Source organism: Mugil cephalus, chromosome 12 (assembly GCF_022458985.1).
Source record: "Mugil cephalus isolate CIBA_MC_2020 chromosome 12, CIBA_Mcephalus_1.1, whole genome shotgun sequence".
In the NCBI taxonomy this organism is placed as follows: domain Eukaryota; kingdom Metazoa; phylum Chordata; class Actinopteri; order Mugiliformes; family Mugilidae; genus Mugil; species Mugil cephalus.
Genome location: NC_061781.1, coordinates 8,493,691 through 8,517,056, shown reverse-complemented (window position 1 = coordinate 8,517,056; position 23,366 = coordinate 8,493,691). Strand labels below are relative to the sequence as shown.

General features: G+C 41.4%; 1 protein-coding gene across 7 annotated transcripts in view; it reads right to left on the bottom strand.

The window, feature by feature from the left end:
- Positions 1 to 23,366, bottom strand: part of lrp1bb (low density lipoprotein receptor-related protein 1Bb) — a 262,735-nt gene that overhangs the window by 26,685 nt on the left and 212,684 nt on the right. For all 7 annotated transcript variants that reach the window (XM_047600953.1, XM_047600957.1, XM_047600958.1 and 4 more), the window contains exons 58-73: positions 18,833 to 18,955; positions 16,467 to 16,648; positions 15,773 to 15,972; positions 14,250 to 14,438; positions 13,963 to 14,111; positions 13,671 to 13,764; positions 13,307 to 13,423; positions 12,597 to 12,716; positions 11,676 to 11,795; positions 8,080 to 8,196; positions 6,992 to 7,098; positions 4,747 to 4,879; positions 3,995 to 4,101; positions 3,677 to 3,809; positions 3,176 to 3,298; positions 2,873 to 2,995 (exon numbers count right to left, since the gene is read on the bottom strand). In XM_047600953.1, coding sequence (XP_047456909.1) covers positions 2,873 to 2,995; positions 3,176 to 3,298; positions 3,677 to 3,809; positions 3,995 to 4,101; positions 4,747 to 4,879; positions 6,992 to 7,098; positions 8,080 to 8,196; positions 11,676 to 11,795; positions 12,597 to 12,716; positions 13,307 to 13,423; positions 13,671 to 13,764; positions 13,963 to 14,111; positions 14,250 to 14,438; positions 15,773 to 15,972; positions 16,467 to 16,648; positions 18,833 to 18,955 — 2,137 coding nt within the window. The remainder of the gene's footprint in view (positions 1 to 2,872; positions 2,996 to 3,175; positions 3,299 to 3,676; positions 3,810 to 3,994; positions 4,102 to 4,746; positions 4,880 to 6,991; positions 7,099 to 8,079; positions 8,197 to 11,675; positions 11,796 to 12,596; positions 12,717 to 13,306; positions 13,424 to 13,670; positions 13,765 to 13,962; positions 14,112 to 14,249; positions 14,439 to 15,772; positions 15,973 to 16,466; positions 16,649 to 18,832; positions 18,956 to 23,366) is intronic.

Below are 23,366 nucleotides of genomic sequence, written 5' to 3'. Positions count from 1 at the left end.
TACCAAATACGTGTGCAAAGATGCTTTCAGTGTCAAAATATACAGCAGAGATCTGACAGTCATAACGGTCTTTTCAAGCTTTCAATACCAGCATTATTTTGTATTCTACCTCACAGCCTTGATGGAATCGTAAACCAATGAAGACAGAGCCCTGTGACACCTCACTTATTTTCTTGGCTTATTACTTTTACTCGACTGCATTTTGAAAATCAATATGATACTGTTACTCTAACACAATGGCCCAGCCTGCCTTTGTTATTTGCTGCAAAACAGACATTTTTGTGAACTTTAACAGTCAATTTGTGGCTGCTGCCAAAGTAAGGGATGCACACAATCAAAACAACAGCTGTTCACAAATTATTTGGCCAATAAAAACGTTGAGGGACTTTGCACTCTTTGTTCTTGGGCATCACTTTTCTTGAATTAGCCGTACTGTTTCCCTGTCATGGCAAAATAAACAGAAAGAACGGAAGTCCGACACCCTCCACCACCACAATAAAGAGATGAAACATAATGAAGTGACGGACGGGTGGATGAAGAGAATGATGGGATGAAGGTGAGAGTGAGGGGATTAGAGAAGCATACAATGGTGAGAGGTAATGGAGTGAAGGAAAAGATGGATGGATGTATCAATGGGATCGGAGAGGAAGATAAATGGAGGACAGAAGGAATGAGAGATTGATAGAGGAGAGAAGTGATTTGTCCCTCTCTTTCCTGTCTGCTCTGCGCGATCATTCACAGGAGGCTTGTATTGAGGGAACTTGTCGGGACAATATAAAGGGCTGGCAGCAGTTATGCCTTTGGACATATAAGAGAAAATAAAAAGCCAATTTTCTTTTCACAAAAATGAGTCGGGGAAAAAAAATAAATCTAAACTATGCTGAGTGGGCCAAATGTTTTCATTGCAACCTGTAAAGCTCCCATTTATATGCAGTGGTGCACATTCCCTCTGCCTTTTATCTTCATTTGCAGCTTGTGTACTACTACTACTACTATACAACAATGTGTTAAATCTTTTAGCACTGTTAAAAATTCTGAAGCTATACGTAATTGTATAATTGTACAGTATGGTAAGTACTTGGCTCAGGTCAGTTTGCTACAAAGGATCTTCTTGTCAGTCTTAGCTTTTGGGCCTGTGCAAATTTGAAGCTATACTATAGTGCAGGACTATGTTATATTCAAGCCAGAAAACTCACACAATGCCAATGAGTGGCAGATCAACCTCCCTCTCAGTGTACTTTTTGTGTCACATGGTATCTGTGCCAATATTCATGCACTGATGCACCATTAAGAATGCACTGACATCAACCTGCCTCATCAGTTTGACAGAGCTGATGAGGGGAGCACCTGTAGGGACAGGAACTACAAGTATCTCGAAGTAATAGGGTCAGTGGCAGAATAATGATCGTTACAGATGCAGCATGGATTTCATGAATTCACAGACTGCTCAGGAAAAATGAAATGAAACCTAGGAGGCGACTGACAAAAGTTTCTGATGTTCTAGATTAAAAACAAAATTTGCCATTGAGAGAAATTATTATTATTATTATTATTATTATTATTAAGTTCAGCAAGCATAGCGCTGAGAGATGGGACTGACGGACCATAGACATCATGGGTAAACGTTTGCGTAATTCATCTCACTGCCAAAGGGAGGACACAAATTTTGTAGATGTAGCCACTGTAGCTTTAATATCCCATTCATTACGTCATGAGAAAAACTGAAAACAGGAAGACATTTTCCTACCCACTGAGCATTACGTGCTTATGTTTATGCTATTAGGCTAATATATCCTAAAGCATACTAGATGATATACACTCACTTGCCACTTTCTTAGGTACACTTACATGGCTTCAATTCAATGCATTTTAGGCATGTGGAGGTGATCAAGACAACTTGCTGAAGTTAAAACCCAGCATCAGTGCATGGAAGAAAGGGGATTTAAGTAACTTAGAACCTGGTATGGTTGTCGGTGCCAGGTGGTCTGGTCTGAGTATTTGAGAAACTGCTGATCTACTGAGAATTTCACGCACAACCATCTCTAGGGTTTAAAGAGAATGGTCCGAAAAAAGAGAGAAGTTGATGTGAGAGGTCAGAGGAGAGTGGGCAGACTGGTTGGAGATGATAGAAAGGCAACAGTAACTCAAATAACCACTTGTCACAACCAAGGAATGCAGAATACCATCTCTGAACACACAACACGTTGAACCTTGAAGAAGATGGGCTACAGCAGCAGAAGACCACACCGGGTAACACTCCTGTCTAAGAACAGGAAACCGAGACTACAGTTCACACAGGCTCGCCAAAATTGAGCAATAGAAGATTGGAAAAACGTTGCCTGATCTGATGAGTCTCACACGAGTCTCAATTCCAGCTGTGACATTCAGATGGCAAGGTCAGAATTTGCATGAAAGCATGGATCCATCCTGCCTTGTATCAATGGTTCAGGCTGGTGGTGGTATATATATATATGTTTTCACTGCCTAATGCTGGTGTATAAGCAATGGTTCCCTGTCTTGGTACCAGGTGCTGAGCGGTCATGAGGTGAAGAAAAGAAAATGGCACTGGAAAGAGTGAGGTCTTATGCCCTCTAACATTAAAAAGAGAAGCAGCCGTCTTTGATTCAACCAAAACACCACTTCTGTTTTAAGGTTATTTTTAAAAAGGTTTACAACCCCTGCTCTTCTGTCCCAGGCCCACTTAATGTTTGGAATTAAGAATTTGGTGGCATTTTCAAAGGCAAGGTAACAAACTCCAGTACTTCTGTAACATTTATCCCTCTGCATTCTTCTCTCCTCTGTATTCTTGCATTTCAAGGTATAGACAAGGCTCAGTGCAGTATCTGATCTGTATTGTGCATTCTGTGCTCACCACACTCCTCTTCATCCGAGTTGTCACCACAGTCATCCACTTTGTTGCAGACCTGGTCTGTGCGCAGGCACACGTGATCATTTCTACAACGAAATGGCCTTGTAGGAGGACACGGAAGTTTTGCTGGAGACCAAAAGACACAAAAAGCGAATGGAGATATCTCTTAAACATAACAAATCAACTGCACAACATCTTATGTGAAAAGACAATGACGCATAGCTTTGACTCCTGGGTGACAGAAAAGCAGACGATTATAAAATATGCATCAATCGTCCTCAAAAGTGAGTGACAATTTCAACTCACCACACATGTCTGTGTCTTCGTCAGAGTTGTCTCCACAGTCATCCTTGCCGTCACACACCCACGTGTGGAGTTTGCATAACGTGTTGTTGCAAATGAATTCATCCGCCCGGCAGAAGAAAGCACCTGCAATCACAAGGATAAATCTCCTAGCCTCTTAAAAGTGTAGCTCAGGTGCAAAGTTACAATCAGGGACGTTGTAGATGTGACAAAAAAACTGTCAAACACAAGATTATAATTACAGATAATTTTATAAAATGATCCGCACAACGGGGATCATTTCGTCTAACCAAATCTATTACCGTCTTTCGTCTCATCTGTACTCCCATTTTTTACAACAATTGAAATTACTCTGTGTGTTCTCCACTCATCTGCTATGCTCCTTTCATACAAAATGATGTACTGTGATTCACATGCCTTCCCTGGTTAATAACATGTGCGGAGTGATTTTTCTTCCCAAATATCCCCCGCCATCATCCGAGGCGACAGTCCCGCCACACCTACCCTGGCTGCAGTTCTCTTCGTCGCTGTGGTCCATGCAGTCCAACACGTCGTCACAGCGCCAACGTCGGGGGATACAGTGAGCACGATTCAGACACAGAAATTCATCCTCTCTGCACTCCTTCACACACCCAATCTGTCGGCAAAGAGACACCATAAATCCTCAAGCTTCAATCACAGGAACCAGTGAACGAGGCGCGTTTTAACGTGGTTGTGGCCGTGCTCCGTGAAGCAGCATCTCACCCGCTAAACCGCTACATTATTACGCAATAATCTAAATGTTTTTGTTGTTTTTTTTACATCTCGCAGAGCTGTTCTGACCTCATCGGAGCCATCTAGACAGTTGTCGTGTCCGTCACACCGCAGGCTGGCTGACACGCACCCGCCGCTGGCGCACACATACTCGTTCACGGAACACGAAGGGACAACTGGAGAAGGAAAGAGTGCATTAGTTCCAGTTCTACTTTCTCCCTCAGAGAAGTCACTCAACATTAGACCCTTTCTGTTTATTGTTCCACAAACAAGCGTGGTGCTGACTGAAATGCGGCCCTAGGAAAGGAACTATTTGAACTCGTCACTCCTAAACACAGTATGACATTTTCCTGCAGGTATAAGCGCTCATTTGGTCTACTACCTGCTGCTGAGCAAAGTGCTTCACAGTTTTTGGCCAGTAATGGAAACTGGAATTCAAAAGAGCAAATCAGCATGACTAACTGCTGATTTCTACTCTGCAACAAAATGATCTCACATTGTATGACTGAGCACTTTACTTCACAGGACTGCAATTAGTGCGGGGGTAGGTAAAGGAAATGTATAACTCCCTGTCATCTTTTGTCTACACACTCTTTATTATGTACTCTGTATCTTACATCATTACACTGGTTTAAAGATGATTGCAACTTTGAGGCTATCATTGGTTTTGGGTAGCACTGAATCTTTTACAAAATCACACAGAGAACCTCTCTCTACCTGTGACATCCAGAAGAAAACAACAAAAAAATAAAAACTTTTACTTATTCCAGAATAACAAACAATGCACTGCATAATTAGATTATGGGATATTGGTCTCCTACCTGTTCCCTGGCAGTTTTTTTCATCTTCCCCCATCTTGCAATCTTCTTGGCCATCACACAGCCACTTCATTGAGATGCAGAGGTTGTTTTGACACCGGAACTGGTCGTCTGCACAGTGTGCCTCGCAGCCTCTCTGTAAACGGACACAGTTTCAAGTGAGCCTAGAAGTAAAAGTCAGATGTGCACATATGAAACACGACTGCACTCGGTTTAATTATTACTCTCTTTCATAGCACGGTCGACGGACCTGCATTACTTCCAAGCAGCAACATCCGTGGCTAAGACTTGAAGCAAACATGAGTGTGTCAAAGCATGACATTCATCAGATGGGGCTGGCTCTAAAAGTAAGTCAGTCTTTCCAGTTACCTATCTAACTATCTGACTATGTTGCTGTTACTCTTCTATCTATCACCACATGAAGCCCGCGCAAATAATTCGATTGGCCCGTTATATCATAATAACCTCCCAAGGGAATGACTCCAGACCAGATGTAGGTTTGGAAGGTTGTCTGGCTTCCAATCTACGGTAAAGCAGAAGACAGGTGCACGTAGCAAACTCTGGGGTAATACAAAGAATCATGATAGTTGATTGGTACCCATGTCTCCTTCTTTTGAAGCATTTTAAGAAGGGGAAACAGAAGAAATTCTGACTGATAAGTAAACACTGTTCACATATATGAGGCTATTGTTGCACCCCGAACTCTGTAAAACAGCCTCTAACATCGATCACACTCACCTGATACTGACCAGAGTGTTTACTCCCCCCCCAACCCTCCCACCCACAACTAATGATGTGATGATCACGAGGGCTTGAAAAGGTTGAAGAGAAGAGAGCTGATTTTCACAATGCGCTTTAAACTCGCTTGAAACGATGGATTTTGCTTGAGAAACGCAGCCAGTAGCCACTCAGAGGAAATGTTATTCACTCCCGTTTCAAATTCACTCGAAAGCCTCGGAGGTTTGCATTTAAAAATAAACACAACCACTTTCCTATCCGCCCACGAAACATCAAAGAGTTGAAGTTCATCACACGTTGAATAAGTGTGAATACCGACAAATGCTCTGACACTATATCACATTAACCCAGCCCGCGCGAATAAAGGTGGGCATTCTACGCCCGGACGGCCACTGTGACTCACTCCATTCAAAGGCCGCGGCTGATTGAAAGGCAACTTTATTTCCCGAAACTATTTGACTGCGCTGACCCAGAAAGCTTCCACTTGGGAGACAAATAATAAAGGGTTAATTAGGGTTGCGCCGCCTTGCGTGGAGAGGGATTATAATGTAAAAATTGCTGCGCCAATGTTGAACGGAGCAATAAATTAACAAGAATAATGAATCGTAATAACAAGCCATTGTCCTTGAATTATGCATCATCCTGCATCATTACCACTGATGGGGCATATTTTTGCACAAATCCTGCAAAAAATCTCTTTATACCATGAAATACAAAATAAAGGCGCATTTAAGTTCATTTCTTCACATTTTACAAGACTGTAAAATTACAATGGCAATTACTTGGGCATCGTTAGGACCAAAACAAGCGTTCTTTGTTTTGCTGAATGGGACGGGGATTAGGATTTGCAAAAGCAAGTGAATGCGAGGTATTTCATGCGCTAATGTACTTGAAGGTGCTTTAAATCGTCACAGTGATATTTCCTGTCCAGCACTGATTTGAAATGTAGCAGCCGTGACGAGGAGATTTGGATCGAAACAATGAACTGTGCCTACAATGGGATTATTTTCTCCGCGAGCAGCAACACACACATCTAATTTCACTTCGCTCCTTCCAATTTGGATATTTAATCCCTGTCTGTGCTGCGAGCTCGGATACTTACAGGCATTTCCAGGAGATCAATTATAAACTAAATTACACTGCCCATATGCTATAATTTGGCTCTCGTACACTGTAATTTATACGTGCCAAACTTGTCTATTTCCTCAGGTATTTTCATCAAAGTATTATGTTTTTTTTTTTCGTTAAGTGACCAGCAATTTTTATGTTAGCCGTCATTAACCTCCCAATTTTGCAAAATCAGGGAAGACAGCGTTATAAGAAGGGCGCTTGGAATGACTTCTATTCACGCTGGCCAAATGGAGTAGGCCAGAAACGCGTTGGCGTTGGCGGGTTTTATTCTCGAAAACGCAACATACCATAAATCTTGTTCAAATCCGTGTCTCATTAGCTGCACCCGTGTGCTCCCTGTGACTCAGAAGTATGTGGCACACATATTTCAGACACTGACCTCATCTGAATTATCCAAGCAGTCATAGTCCCCGTCACAGCGGAATCGGGAGGAGATGCATTCTCCGTTAGCGCAGGCGAAGTCCTTGTGGTTACAGGTTACCGGCTCTGAGTCGAGAAAAACACAAAATTGTACTTTTTTTTCCCAGCATAAACAAACTGATGTTTGTATCAGCCAAACGCCCTGTGTTGAGAAACATATGCTAATGCCTTGGCGAACCAGTGTTTTACCTAATTAGAGTCATTTTGTATCAGAAGTGGATAAAAAGGCAAAGCTGATCGAGATGTAAATACATTCACTGCTGCTCTATCTGCCATTTAGTGCAAGTCTGTCCCCGAGGACAATATTAGGATGCAGCTAAACAGCTGCACCAGATCCACTGTCTGCGCCCTCCCCTTGTTATCATGGACTGTTAGCCAACTTAGGGTGTGTGTTATGAGTTGTGCTGCAACAGAGACTCCCAGCAGGCATTGCAGCAAAATCTGATTTGCAGCCTTTCTCCTGTCTGCAAGTCCACCTGCTCAATTCTTTTGCCATCCAACACTTGACTGGCTTTTATTTGCATTTTAAGTGACATTAATAGGTGTGGGGACTCCGGCATCCAATAAATCACATAAATGATGCATACTCAGCAATGGCACATGGAATACGCCCGCACATGCTCATATAACGTACAAGCAAACAATTCCACTCACACAGAAATGCATACAAGCACTTGAATATACGGGAGGATGTTCGTTTTACAAGGTGGGTTACCATGGTCATTTCACCTGTAAATAAAAAGTTTTCTTCCAGATGTGATTATGAGGATCTATAGGGACTGTAATCTAGGTAAATTACAGACAAGAAACAATTTCATGAGCTCACATTATTCACAGAAACAGTAGCGGTAATAAGAGGACGCTAGAAAATAAGTGGTGAGCGTGGCCAACTCGATAGTGGGAAACAGAAGAATCAGAGAAAAAGGGAAGGTGGGAGGGGCCGTCAGAAGTCTTCAGAGAAGTTCAATCGCTCGCAGCACATAACATCAGAAGGGTCTACATGAACGCAACCGGAGCTAACAGAGCGTAAAGGAGTCAGGTACTCACTGCAGTTCACCTCATCTGAGTTGTCCCCACAGTCATTCTGGCTGTCACACCTCCAGTGGTCGGGGATGCAGTTGTTATTCTTGCAGCGGAATTCATGAGGTCCACAGGTCTTTTCATCTTTTTCATCAGGAGCAAACAAACACAAAGACGAAAACGGCTTCAAAGGGCATGAATATTAATGGTGTGCTAGCTATCATATTTTTCAACCTGCAATCAGCGTTTCCTGAGGGTTTCCCCGAGCAAGTCTGACACAGAGTTCAAAACTAACAGCACGCACTCAGGAGGCTAACGCGCCATAAGATGAAATACCTGCCTATGCTACAAACCTTCCTCAAGTCAGGCAGACGGGAAGTTGAGGAAATGGGAAGATTCTTCAAGGACACACCTGAGATCATTTCAGAACCAACAGAAACGCTGAAGAAAATTGTTTGGATGTTGTTGAAGGAGCAAGCACCAAGGAAGGATATGACAGAGCCGTAATGATATTTTAAATGTCATGGTTTTAAAATTCTGACAGGAGCTTATTTACTAGTCTGGATATCACCAGTTATATGCCTTTAATTTTATGAATTTGAATGAACTTAGTATTATTAAAAAAACAAACAAAAAAAAAACACAGCATGTGTGAGTGCTGCATTGAAAAAGGTGATATAGCATGGTGCACAAAGAACACAGGTCTTCATAGACTACAGCAGAATGTAACCTATCGTGGTGAGAACAGCTCAGAAAGTCAGTCAGTCAGACAGACAGTTTGCATGTCTAGCAGATTCATCAAACTTAAATATTTTCTTATGCAGAGATGCGGACACTGGTTGTGTGTTGCAAAGAATAAAAGTTTAGAAATAGGTTTTGTGTGGCACCCCAGTAATTTCCCTGAAAGAGATATTTTTGAACTGTATTAGAATAAAATTGTGTTTTCTGTGTATATGTATGTGTTAGCATACAAATGCAGATATGATTCCAATCTATGACACACCTGGTATTCCAGAGTTGGAAGCGATAGATAGTAGAATATCACTTTTAACACATTTTTACTTTAACATTTCCCCCTCTAATGTTTCCTCAGAAAGGGTTTTCAAAGTCAAACTGAAAGCCTCCTTTTAAAAAGCCATTTCATTGCCGACATCATCAGGGATAACGGCCAAGGTAACGCTGTCATCAGTTAGGGAAGAGATGTGTCAAAAGAGGAGGGTGGCAGACTCTGCCTGGATCTGTTTCCAACATGACAGCAGGAGGAGAGAATCATAAGGGAAAGCTGACTGCAGCAGCGTAGGACACAAGGTGGTAATTCATTAGGAAGCCTCTCAGTCACTAACAGCGTTTAAAAGATGTGACATGGAGGGGGGAAAGCAGAGCTCATTACCCATCTAACAAGCAAAACTTCCTTCAACAATCTGAGGCAAATCAAAGTAAAAGTAGCTAGGAGGCGGGATTGTGTTTTCAGGGTGCTCTTAAGAGAACTTTTCAGGTGACGAGCTGTGGGGTGGCAGTTAGAGATGCAGCTTGGGCCGAACTGGATGGTCCCGGGTTCCTGTCCTCCTGTGTCCGTCGCTGAGATGCCTTGAGCAAGCGCCTAACAGGCGTGGTCTTTAGAGTCTGCAGCAGACTGCTCCGGCTGTGAAACACTACCATGTGAACGGCTGGATGGGTCGAAATGCAGAGAGATAATTTCCCCTCGTGAGATCAAAGCAGTATCACAAAAAAAAAAAACTATCAGGGGACACTGAGAAACATGTCCCGTAATACAGCAAAGGACCTAAAGTTGTCAGCGAAGTACGCAAAGTCATCACCAGTGACGCGGTATCACTTCGGGGTCTTCACAAGTGAAATGACGTCAAAGGAGAAGCTAAAATGATTCATTGAGAATGAAGCTTAGGGCGCCAGTCACATTCTCCGCCGCGGGATAAATAAAAGGATTATCTCATCTTACTTTAAGATTATGTTATAAGGCTCTGGATGAAGTGCAGACAGCGTCTGCTCTTAGCCAGTCACGTCACTTGTCTCCTTGCAAGGAAACAACTAACAGCTCAGAAAAAAAAAAAGAGAAGAGGAATTTATCAGACAATCAGACTGGTGCAGAGGAGCAGAGGAATAGCTGGTGAAAACTTCATTTAGCCTGTGCGCAGATGTCTGTGGAGATTCGGCTCATGGCGATCCAAAGAACTTGAGCAGGAGGAATCTGGACTTCCTTTTTGATTTAACTCTCGGTCACATTATACGAGAAAAAAATGAACATATTTGCACAGTAATGCCTTTTCAAGAAATAACTAGGACTTGAAAGGTGCTAATGACACACGAGAATGATGAGCTACTGTAATGTGACCTCTTACACACAATCAACAGAATGCAGTCATCATAGACCTACGGTACGTCTGATATTAAACCGAGTATCTGGTGTTGTTCACGTGCGATTTGAAAAAGAGAAAAACAGACGGCTGTGGAAAATGGCACTGTGCTCTGGCGTGGAACTTCGCAAATCACAGGATGCAGATTTGTCAACATGCGAGTCCGTCGCTCTTCACATGACTGGATGAATGATCTGGATGAGAAGCTCTTCATGCAGTATAAAACAGCTGTGGAGAGCAGTTGTTGTAAGAATCCCTTACACTAATTTACAGATCAATGCAGACAGCTGCAGACTGGTCGGGGAGTGATTCACTGGGATGGTTTATTTACCTTTTAAGCTTTACTCCATCGCTAATGGACGCTCATGCATTGTTGCACCAGAAATTAATTCTGAAATTAATTCTGTTTTGAGATGTTTTTTAGTTTTTTTCTCAGCACAAGACACATTGGTGAACAAAGTTCATGCAATCTGTCTTGTGCCGCATCCTTTGTATGAGACTCTTCTCCCACCTGTGCACCACGCAACCATAATATATGATTTTCAGACGGCAGCAATAACAACTTTTCAAATCTTGTATTAGCCTGGTGTTTTATAAGATCGGCACACCGGTGAAGAGCTGAAAATGTCAGGAAACGACAATGTCATCGCTTTGTGCAGCAACATTTCCTCACAGCCCAGCTTTTGACAGGAGATTGACAGTAGCTCAAATTCCAGCCCGCATGACAGCAAGGTTTTATTTTGTACCTTTATCACCGTCTATTAAGGCTTAAATTGGAACATTAAACTGCCTTTTTTTAAACCTGCAAATTCAATTAAAAACTTAATGAAAACTGATTATCATTTCCCTCAAAGGGAGTTCAGTCCTGCACTGGTGCTTTGGTTACTTACTTCAACATGTTGATTAAGTCAGAGCGAAAGATTTAAAGATAAAAGGGACTGGATAAATAGGAGAAGCACGTCAGAAGTAAAATATGGCCGAAAGAGCAGCTTGCATCATATTTCGTGACGAGGAAGTTGTTACTCCGTTATTATTTCAGAAACAATATTGGTTTATTCTGTTTAATTTAGGTTTGATCATTTGTGTGTGCGAAGCTGTCTCTGAGTGAGTCAGGCCTTGAGATAAATAGAAAGACTAATTCATTTCGGAGTAAAGGCAAATTAATTTGGATTAGATCAGATACTTGCCCCCTTTAATTGAAAATAAGCAAAGTGGTGTGTTTTCTTGTTAAGTGGATTTCTCACAACTCACCACAATTGGCCTCATCTGATCCGTCCGCACAGTCGGGGTCCTCGTCGCAAACCCAGAGTTTGGAAATGCAGTGCATGGAGGCCTTACACTGGAACTGATCCGGGGAGCATGTGCTTTCCGCTGCAGGCAGAGACAATAGAAGGGGGGGAATCAATGTTACCACACGGGAAGAAATCTTTATTTGCAGCGATGATAAAAAAAAAAGTTACTGAAGCCAATAATGTCTCCAAATTATCTCCTTCACACGGCTTTTAACTTTTTTTTTTATCATAACAAGTTAGCTCCAGTGTCTTGTTGTTTCGAACAGTTCCTTATTGCGTGTTCATTACAATAGTGCATTTAAGGCTGGATGCAATCACGCTGGGAGTCTAAAAGGGCTGAAGTTATTAGCTTTGCTTTCATTAAAGACTTTCTTTTATAGTCTCTCTTTCGGGCTCCTGACTTTGTTGCATTCAAGTCCCCTCACTCTCACCCCTCCTGCAATCGCATGCAAGACAAATGCAGCAGTCTGAAATACCTGAACGGGGCGGGACATTCTGATGAGTTACATCACTGCAGAGAAATTCCGTTCTTATCCTCTGTGTGATTCAACATCTAATCCTTTTTCACAGGAACGGCCATAACAAGGGCCGTCTTTGGAATACTTAATGAGGGCTATGTAATGTTAATGGCTTTGTGTATTCTGTCCAAGCACAGGGAAGTATTAACCATGTCAAAAAAGCATAATTTATCTTAATATATTCGATTACACGTCCAAAATATGTATCAAATCTCTTAATATTGTGACTTTTCTATTTTTTTAAATTTTTTTTTTATCCAGCAACGTTGGAACAGACAACTTAGTGCATGAGCTCCTAAGTCTAAAAGCTTGCCAAAGCCATTCAAGAAAATGAGTCTGAAAGAAATAATGCTGAGCCTTACGGCAGTCTGTCTCATCTTCTCCATCGCCGCAGTCATCCTGACCGTTGCAGCGCAGGTTAAAAGGAATGCATTTCTGCTTCCTGGTGCACTTGAACTGGCCTGACAGGCATATGTACGTCTCTGAAAGAGGTAGAAATAAAAAGCAGAGAGAGGATGAATCAATAAAAATCCACTTGGTTCTAGCAAAGCAGAGCACCTATAATGTTGAGACTGACTGGTATTGACTGAACATACAGCAGGCCAGTTTATGAAAACTCTCTCCATTCACAGGAGCGAACACCAGATGTCTTGTAAGCTTCCCAGTGAATCTAAATTCCTGGATTGATTAGGCATGCCACCAAGACATTTATTTTCATTTCACTATTTGCTCGCGGTCAGAGAGTTATGCAAAATGTAAATCACAAGTGGAGCTGATATCTTATATCATGAGTATAATAAGATATTCAATTCGCAGTAAAGTCAAAAAGACAAAAAAGGCATTTAATAAATAATAATAATAAATCATGTATCACAATAGCCTTCAGTTAGTTTACTGGTGATTAACTGTAAAAGCAATTACCTAATTATTTTAGCACTCTTACCATGTTTCTATGAACAAAAAGTCCAATATGAAATACATGGCAGCATTGGAAAGGCTGTGAAATGAAGAATTCTAAAAAGGATAATGTATGTCGTACGGCTAAAGTATTAAAAAGCATTTCCACCCTTACCACAATTAGCTTCATCTGTGTTGTCACCACAGTCATTCTCTCCATCGCAGATGAAGGGTGGAAGAGCGCAAAGGCCAGTGCCACACTGAAAGCGCCCGGGCTGACATTTGAATTCCGCTGTTGGTAAGAAGGCAAAATGCAGTGTACAAGTTGAAAAGAGATTCCTCGGAGAATAGAAAAACACACCTACAGTTTGTACTAATGAGGTAACAGCAAAACAAGTGGTTGCCCTGAGAGGATGCAGCACAGACAGAAACAAAACTGTTTCACGTTTGTTATCCTTGAAAGATCACCAAATCAGCAGATTGACTTCTTCTGTTTTAGTTCCATTTTAAAGTCAGCCTTGGAATAACATAGCACTCACGGCAGTCAAGAGGTTCATCTGAGCCGTCCCCACAGTCATCAACTGTGTCACACTTCCACCAGAAAGGGATACACTCATCGGTCCCACAGCGAAACTATAGTCCAAAAAAAAAAAAAAACACAGTCAGCATGAATATTTGACGCTCTCATTCAGTCCCAGCATTCTTCAAAGTCAAAGTAATGAATATACAACCACTGCCTCAGATTTACGGTATCTGTCAAAAAAAAGCATAGAACAGCAAACAACTTCATCACACTTAGTAGAAGTAGGAGGGTAGAGAAATGGCGCTGACCTGACTGGAGGTGCAGTTGGAAAGGCAGGTCTTATTGTCAGCGGCCAAGTAAAAATTCGTGGGACAGGCGCATTTGTGTCCCCCACCCGGAGACAGAAGACACAAGTGGCTGCATCCTCCATTTGCAATCTGACACTGGTGCTTGGGTACTGGGGACGATGATAAAAGTACATGAGTTCAGACGCTATTGGACAATCAGTTTCCCTCTTATAATTATAAAGGAGGCCCATAACCATCGCTCTGCATGGAATGGTAGAATGAACACGACCGCCAGATGGACTTCGTACCTTCAGGCTGGCGCAGGGAGTGGTAGGCCTTGATGGATTTGATGGCTTGCCAGGAGTTGAGGAGTTCTATCCCTTGAGTGCCAGTTGTCTTGTGAGCACGACGTAATGATTTGGACTTCCCATCCGTCCAGTAGACAAAGTCCTCAAACAAAGTCAATGCCATTACGCCTTGAATGTGGTCATAGGACACTGGAATGGGATAAATGACCACGGTGAGCCTCAATTAAGTTCTTCATTATAATTTAGCAACCACAGAGGAAGATGACAGGAAGTAATTTTTACATATTATTGTGTTGTAGATTTCATTTTAAACTGATACCATTTAAAAAAAAAAATCCTCATAAACATATCATTAACCCTAACCCTAAGACATGGCTATGGTATTCCAAAAATACTGACTGGTGCATCCGAATATTCCTGGAGACGCGTGTAGAACAAGATACAATTTTAACTGTTCCCAGGAGTAAAGTGGACTCAAACGGAGCAACAGATGGAACTTTCAGGGATTTCCTGCGGGGCTGGGAAATCATCAGTGCATTCCTCCATCAGTCAGCCACTCGTGGTAAAGTGGCGAGGCAGGAGCCACACTCGGTAAAGGACAAAAGACAGCGCCCGATAGAAACACCCACCTGCCAACTCTTTGGACAGAACTGCATGCTCAAAGTCTGACAAGACAACACTAAGGACTCCTCATCCTGCAAACGCCATCCATACAGTGAAACAGAAAAGCATAGTGGGAGCTTCATACTAAGGTGGAGATTCAGAGGACATGGCCAGAGCAGAGGAAATGACGAATGCAGGAAAACACAGAGACTAGACTAGAGAATAGAAATATCCTTGGAGAAATCCTGATCCAAAGTCCCGACCAAACGTTTGCGAAAAGACCTTAATATGATGCATCCCATCCAATCGATCATCATCAGGAGCTTCCAGTAAGAATGGGACAAACAGCACGGGTTTATAGTCATGTCCAAATCTTGTAGTGACTTGCTGATGTAGACTCAAAGCTGAAACTGCTGCTAAGGTGGCAGAGTAACTTTTGATCTTATTTTTCATAAACTGGTATAGGTTTCTAAAAGCAGTGCACTTATGGTTTATTAGCAGACTGGTCTGCCATAAGTATCAGCATATGGCAGCTTAACATAAACTAATATTATTTAAAACTACAAATCATTCCCCTCTACAACTAATCAGTTTGTGTGCGCTGATCATTAACAATAACACTTTATGCAAACTATATTTGCGTATAGTTTCCACTCTCTCTGAATCTTTAAGATAAACTGCAGTAATATTCATACCATCACTCCTAAGTACTAAAAAATTATTGGAAAAGCCATCATTATTTATTCTCATAGTCCAACCCTGCCCATTAGATTTCAACAGTTAAAACACAATTTAAAAGAAAGATTTGGCACAAGTAAATCGGTTGCTGTTGGATCCAACTTCACATTAACAGACAGATACTGGGAGCTAACCCAAAGTGTCAAACAATTCCTTTAGCATGAACGACACCGCAGTCTCACCTTTGCGTCTTTGGGTGCCGTCCATGTTGGCAAAGAGGATGTGGTTGTCGTCTGCCCAGTAAAGCCTCTTGTTGGTGTAATCGATAGTGAGAGCAGTGGGGCTATAGATCTCTCTGTCAATGATAACCGTTTGCCCTCGTCCATCCATGCCAATACGCCCAATGTGAGGGGGTTCACAGCAATCCACCCAGAACGCGAACCTAGTCAGACGGTTAAAGTTCAAAGAGCTATGTACTACAGAAGGCAACTTTATTCATGTAGCTCAGTTCAACAGAGAGGCGATACCAAGTGCATGAGGCATCAAAGGCCTTAAAAGAAACACACCGCAATATAAAGAGACATAAAAGACACTTATGCTTAAGGTGTGTAAAGATAAAAAAAACTAAAATAAGACCAAACAGAATTAAACCAGATAACAATTGAAAATACGATCACACTGCTGTTAAGAGTTACATGCAGTGTAAGATTTAAATACAATGTCAACAAAATTTTGTTTAATTAAAAGTAAAGGCAAACAGAAATGCCTTAAATCTTAAATCAAAAGAACGAAAGATAGGCGGAGCATGGAGCTACGATCCACTCCATATGCGCTGTATTTACGCTCGTGCTTCTTCCACGTGTCAGCGACAAATTGCAGTAAATACACATGGACACTGACACCAAATGAAACTGACACCAAATGTAATATGCTTACCCTGTCTGAGGGTCCAATGCTAGATCTGATGGGTTCTTGAGGCCAGAACTGATCAGGACAGTTGGGTAGAGGCCATTAGCTTTAGACACCTCCAGTGTTTTTCTTTCCGCATCACACCAGTACAGATTCTTTCCAATCCAATCCACAGCTAGGGCGCTGGGCACGGCTGTTTTGTGGACAATCTAGTAACGCAGGTAGAGTGAAATTAATTCCAGTAGACAACTTCTATTGATCTGGTCTACTGGCACATTTTTGAGATGTCTAAACATTTATCATGTGTGAACGTGAAGAAATATACAGGATATGAGTATAGCTCTTCCTTAGCTCCTCACACACGAGACTCTATGTAAGCTGACCTATCTGTAAAACAATAACATCCTCAGTAAATAGTATCCCTGTAAATGTATTTCCATTGTTGCCTTTTCTTTCTAGAAAATGCATTCTGCACATATTTTGTACCTAAAGAATTGCAAATTATAAGCTACTTTTACAAAATAATGCCTATGTTTGTGGGTTATGAGAGCATGTAGTGACTCTCCTCATATTTAAAATGTGAACTGATTTACAAGTGTAACGGTATCGATCTTGGTTAAAGAAAAAAAAAAAAAAACAAAGAAAAAAAAAAACATTCCAAAGATTTTGAATCAGCTTAATTTGAATAGGCTCATGTACCTGCACCGGCTAAAGCTGTGAGATTTGCTCCTTGAGCTTGCAAGCAGAATAGAGGGTGGTTTGACCAGGGGGACATGCAGATGCAATTTCATGCAAACATGAATCCCAAAATTGCACTGCGCTGCCTGATCTGTGTAAACACAACCTAAGCTGCAACCAATAGCAGAACAGAGGTGTATTCTATCAAGAAACAACAATGTGCCAAAAGTGGCATTTGTATGAATATTCATATGTTGCAAAAATCTGAACAGTTCCAACACATAGGACTGAATATTAGAATATTAGAATATATACCCAAGATGGCCTTTGAGTTCACAAATGCAGTTCAACAGAAAAATCATTGTGCCAGCTGGTAGTTAGAGCCAATGACTTAAAAACACTTTTTTTTTTTTTTTTTTTTTTTTCAGAATCCAAGCACCAATGCAATTTGTCACTGAAGAGCATGGTGAGATGTGGGAACATAATGGAAATGTATAGTCTTGGCAAAAGACTAAGCTGTCCCCTAACCAGCAATTTGGACTAAACAGAGCTTTAATCAGTGTCATTCATTGTGCAGCAGTTTCCATCAAAACTGCCTCCTCAGGCAAAAACTCAGTCACTGTGCTGCGGCGCGTGGAATGTGAAGGTTAACCTGTGTCATTTGAATATGGTTTTACAAAACAGTCCAAATGATTCCAGCTTATGTTTGATCCTTGCAGTCTCTGAAAGTCATTTCACCTTGGGCTGATGAGCTCGTTTGGCTTTCAGTCGATCAGAGTGAAAGACTGATACTGGTCTTCAGAAAAGTAGTTTGTCTTTCATAATCTAATTCACCTCAATCAAACTTTTTGTGTAACTACAGCAACATGTAACAATGAATGTTTAAATGTAATGGCACCAAAACAAAAAACGTTACCATAGGCTTTTGAAGGTGAACTCTGATACATAAGGGAAATATAGCATGCAGAAATGTAACTGCAAAATATTGCATCGCAGTACCAAATTACTCTTAAAATGTATGTAACAGAGAATATAAAATTCGAAATTTCATCTCTGCATTCTTTATTAAAATTCAGTGCTCCTCCATTGTTTCTTGCTCATTTGGCAGACCCTCGCTAGTAGCACTGGATTTCACTGACTCCTTTAATTAACCTGTTGTGAGAAGCGCTTGGATCTGTGATTCAGACAGTTTGTCCTCTCGCTAAGCCGTGGCAGTGGCTCAAGCAGAGACTGTGGAAGTAATTGAGCTGAATAAGCCTAAAACCACAGACACCAATGCTAATGAGAGGTGGCACGGCGGCCCAGCAGGTGTTCCGCAGTGTCCCCTGTGCCTGGGATCTGATCCCGTGACCTATACAAACCTCGGTGATTACAATAAAAGAGCACCATTGTATCATTAGGGCGGTTACACTATCTAAAAGCCATTGGCGATGTTCTCGTTATCGCTAACGCACATTCACTGCTGTTAAGCAAACAGGTCATTTGGTGCTGACAGAAACAAATCCGTGTTTGAAATAGAATAAAAGGCCACCGTCATCCACTGAGTCGTGGGCTGACATCTGAGTCGTCCTTAAAATAGAAAGTTGTTCAACTTGATGATTTCATTGACTTATCCAGGTAAAGCTGGATAGTACAAAGTAAAGCCGATGAATCTGGGGTAAAGTGGTACAAAGAACCATATGGCACACAGTCACCACATCTAAATTGTGTGGTACCTTGAGGTCACTCCCATTGAGACGCATTCTGTTGATCTTTCTGCCGCTTGGCCTGGTTGTGTCCACCCAATAGATGAATTCCTTCTTATAGTCGAAGTCTATGTGGATGATGTTGTAAAGGCCCTGTGAATAAAAAAAAACATTATTTGAGTGTAAATCAAACAAGCTGAGTTCGCCGAGAGGTGGTCAAAATACAGCATTAAGTTTTCACTTTCACTTGCAACAAATGGATCCAGCAGTTAACAATGAGGATTAGATTAATTATTCATTTCCCCACTCTATAAAATAAGACCACGACACAGGCTCACATAAATCAAAAATATCTTTATGCACTTTGAAACATAACGGAAAATAATCGTAAATGCCCACAAGTCGAACTCTATATAAACTTAACTTCTACAGTATTACTGCGCCAGAAATGTTGACTTGGTTAGTTTTCCCATAGGTCTCAGTGCTTCCAGCTAGACAAACCATTTGAAGGGTGAGTGAAGAAGAAGAAGTTGCAGTCCTATCAAAGCAGAAGGGTGAGGTACTTTCCTTCTCTGTCATGCTCACTGGACCCCACTGTCAGTCAAACAGAGCTGCTGCTCACCAAACAAGTGCCCGCACCCTTGTGTCTCACACTGTGGGTGTCAAGAAAACATGTCAGATAATCTGACAGGTGAAATGAGACATCTTCATCAGATCATCAACACCTTCACAGACAGGTGCCAAAGTGTCCTGGGGGGAACATTTCCTTGCTCCAAACATCACCTACAGAGACTAAACCTGCACAGCCCTTTCATTAGAGGCTTCTAGACCATGACTGCATTATTCCTGTATGTGAGCTTGCAGAAGCTACAGAATGAATCACCAGCATATAAAGGACTCTTAAAACAACACAGACATGAACATAAAATTGAATAGATGGTACACATATAAGTGTGTAATAAGCTGCATTACATGGATATTCGCATACTGGTAGCAACATTTCTTGGTCCACATATTTGACACATTTTCTTTTGAAAACAAGACATGTATAAAAGCTATACCTGAAGGTGATGTTTGCACTAACTAAAGTTTGCCGGTTACCTAATGGCTTATTTCTAGACTCTTTTTTATGCCTCTTGAGGTGCTATTACTGTGATAAAAACATCAGCACAACACAAATAATAATCGAACTGCCAACCTTTCGGTTATTGGACGTACAGCTCTACCTAGCCTTAACCCTTACCTAACCCTAACACTAACACTAACCCTGAGCTATTGCCACCATTGTTCACAAGAATTATCCATATGAGGGTGTCCTCTTGTGGTAAATAGTCTTGTATTTGTATTGCACTTTTCTTCCTATTGGTATTCAAAGTGTATTCACAATGTCACAGCCACCTGCACCTGCAACAGCATAAAGTTACCCAGTCATTAGCTTCATAAGTTATTATCATTGGTGCCCTTCAGGTGTAGTGTTCTTGTGTCTTACAGCTGATATACCACTTAAACACCAAGCATTTAGAGTACACACCTTCCCATGACATAATCACAGTTTTGCAGGTTGTTATTTTTTTAAGAATCTTGGTCAAATTAATTAAGAAGCTCTGCTGTTTTTGGTAGCATGACTATGATGTAAAGGGCAAGAGAGGAAAACGCTTTGATCAAGTCATATAACTGCGTATAATGGTTGGTATACTAACAACGAGCATAGCCACCGAAACACTCCAGCAGTCGTGGCCTTGACCTGGATTCAACCCTAACATCACATGCCACCAGTGCCAGACACAGCACACAGCAGTGAGGGAGCTCAGGCAGTTGTTGGCATTTCATTAAACTGACCTCACAGCTTCCAAGGTTATTCAAAAAGTGAGAGACACTCCCACCCTCCCATCCCAACCACACATTGCTGACCATTGCTTTGAACCATGGCAAACATGACACCAAGGAAAGCATCACTTGGTATTCACTATAGACAGAGAAGGAAAAACAAGAAAGTAGAGTCAAGTCAAGTCAAGCCATGCCATGGTATAGCAATGAGATTTAACTGTTGTTTGATTTTTGGCTCTTAACGCAGTCACAAAGGAGCGGGGATTTTCTCTATACTCTGACTGGAAGACTGCAGAGTGATGAAGGAATCAGAATCTTTGGGTCCCCGCTCCCCTCCAGGACACTGGACACAACCGCTGCTGACCAGAGCCCAATGCATCTCTTCTGACCCCACCCATTCACACCATGGACTATTTTCCATGCTGACCTCTGGCAGGAGGTTCTGCAGCATCCACAGCAGGACGTCCAGGTTCAGAGAGAGTTTCTTCCCCATGGCTGTGAGACTGGTGAACACCCACACAAAATAAACAAACTCTTATCTATGGACTGCTACAGCCCCTCTGCACCCTCCACTCTCCACTAACCCCCCATGGGATCCTCACTGGACTAACTAACCTCACTGGACTGGACATGCTGCTACCTCTGACAGGGTATGATCACTTGCCAATTTATACTTTATTCTGTTATTTTTATGTTAAATGTGACTTTTTAACTGCTTTAACTTCTTTGTAAGTCATTACTTAAAATATATTTTATATTCTGTGAATATGCGCACTGTAGACAAATTATGAGTCTTCCAAGCCAAGGTAACAGAATCTCGTTTAATATATGCACCGATGGTGTATTTGTTGAATGACAATAAAACAAGTCTAAGTCCAATCTAATTTAGTATCACACTGTCTGATGAAGCACAGCCAAAATTAAGTCAGAAAACTCCTTGCACAAGCTTAGAAGGAAAACACGGTTTCATGCCATCTCAAAGCTCCTCCAGCTCATACCTGTCTTCACCCAATCACAATCTGGTGCGCCTTTAGCCAATCGCTTGTAAGCTGTCAGCTTTAAAAGTGTTCTCTGTGTCTGCTGTCATTCAGCTGTCATTACTCTTCTGTGGAGTTTTGCGACCCACCTCCAGCCTCCACGTAAAGTGATGCCTGACCCTCTTCAATCAAGCCCTCGGAAGTTTTCCTCTCATGAAGATGTCACATCCTCAAGCTTCATCCTTCATCACCACTACCAGTGTCTAAGCCACAAGGGAGTTTCCTCCATATTGCAAGCGTCCCTAATTCATGGGTGGATCTCGAAGCAGAGGTGCAAGCGCACAAAGCATTTTCTTTTGTATTCAGTCAACTTGACCTTACTCTAAACTCATTGTCTTTATTCCTTTAATACATTTCTCTGGATTTAACATCATGTTAATTTACAAATTCTGTTCTGTGAGCTCAGCTATTTTAAATGACACAGGTAATTCATGGAAAAATGTCAAACCAAGTAATTAGGTTACTTTAAAAGCCGGAAGCGTGATGTTTCAGCTCTAATTAACCACAGACCAAAAATCTGTCTTAATCATGTGTTAGAGAGAAACTTTAAAATTAATAATTTAGGTTTATAATAAGAATCTATGCTAAGAGCAATGCATAAAGAGGTTGAATGGTTCATCTGAAGCATGAATAATATTATGATACATATAATTTATTCCTTTCTGTGCCTTTATTGTTTAATTTTTCCAGGTGATAGAGAGACAGATGAGAAGGAGAGTAAAGGTTACAGGCTGGAATCAAATGTGCTCCATGGCAGTGAGGACTAGCTTGACTATCAAGGCATGTCATTTTAATGCGGCAGGTAAAGTTCTCCTAACATGCAGCGATTAAAGTGAGCCGTTGTTGATGTGAACTCCGATACAGATAGAAGAGTAGGTCGAGTCAAGAGGCTAACATGGCTGTGAGAGGAGGCTGTAGGATACCTCTAAGGTGATTTACAGATGATGACAGCCGACTATTTGTGGATATCAACAGTGAGGTTCAAGCTTTGCCCAGAGCAGTGGTTGTGATACCTTTGAGTGATTGAAATAGCTTTTTCTAGGGATTCTCAACTGGGTGAGTTTACTCACCGGCAATCAAAACTTTCAGTTTGCTTTGACCCTTGTGGCGAGGGTTGGGAAAATCATGATGGACAGCAGCCATGGAATTTCAACAGGGCAATAATTTACATTATACAGGTTTGAATACTTGAAAAAGTAGTTTGTGAAACCATCTGTTTTAAGCCGAGGAGTGCTCTCGCCTCTACATAGATTGCTCATGTTGAATTTGAGCTACCACATATTTTTCCATTGAAAATGCGTTCTCTGTGTGTCTCTGTGCAGCTACATTTTTTAATCAGATCTAATGAGTGCCTTTATAAAAGTCTGAAATACATCAATTTGTTTTTCTGTCTTCATCTTACAAGACTGCCCACCATTTCTATAAAAGCAATCATATCCCTTACATAAAACTTATTTGTATTTGATGGAAAAGGTACCATTTTCAAGTCAATATAATTATAACTAACATAGCTTTTAAACTTTTACTTTCGCAACAGAGCCCACAGACTAGGTGAAATAGGCAGGAGAGATTTAAAATTAATCACGAAAAGAAGAAGAAATGGTAATGTGATTGCCAATCTGTTGTCTGCCTCTTATTATTACATCGATCTAATAATGGCGAATGCTCTGTCAAAGGAATATTTCATGACAGACACAAGT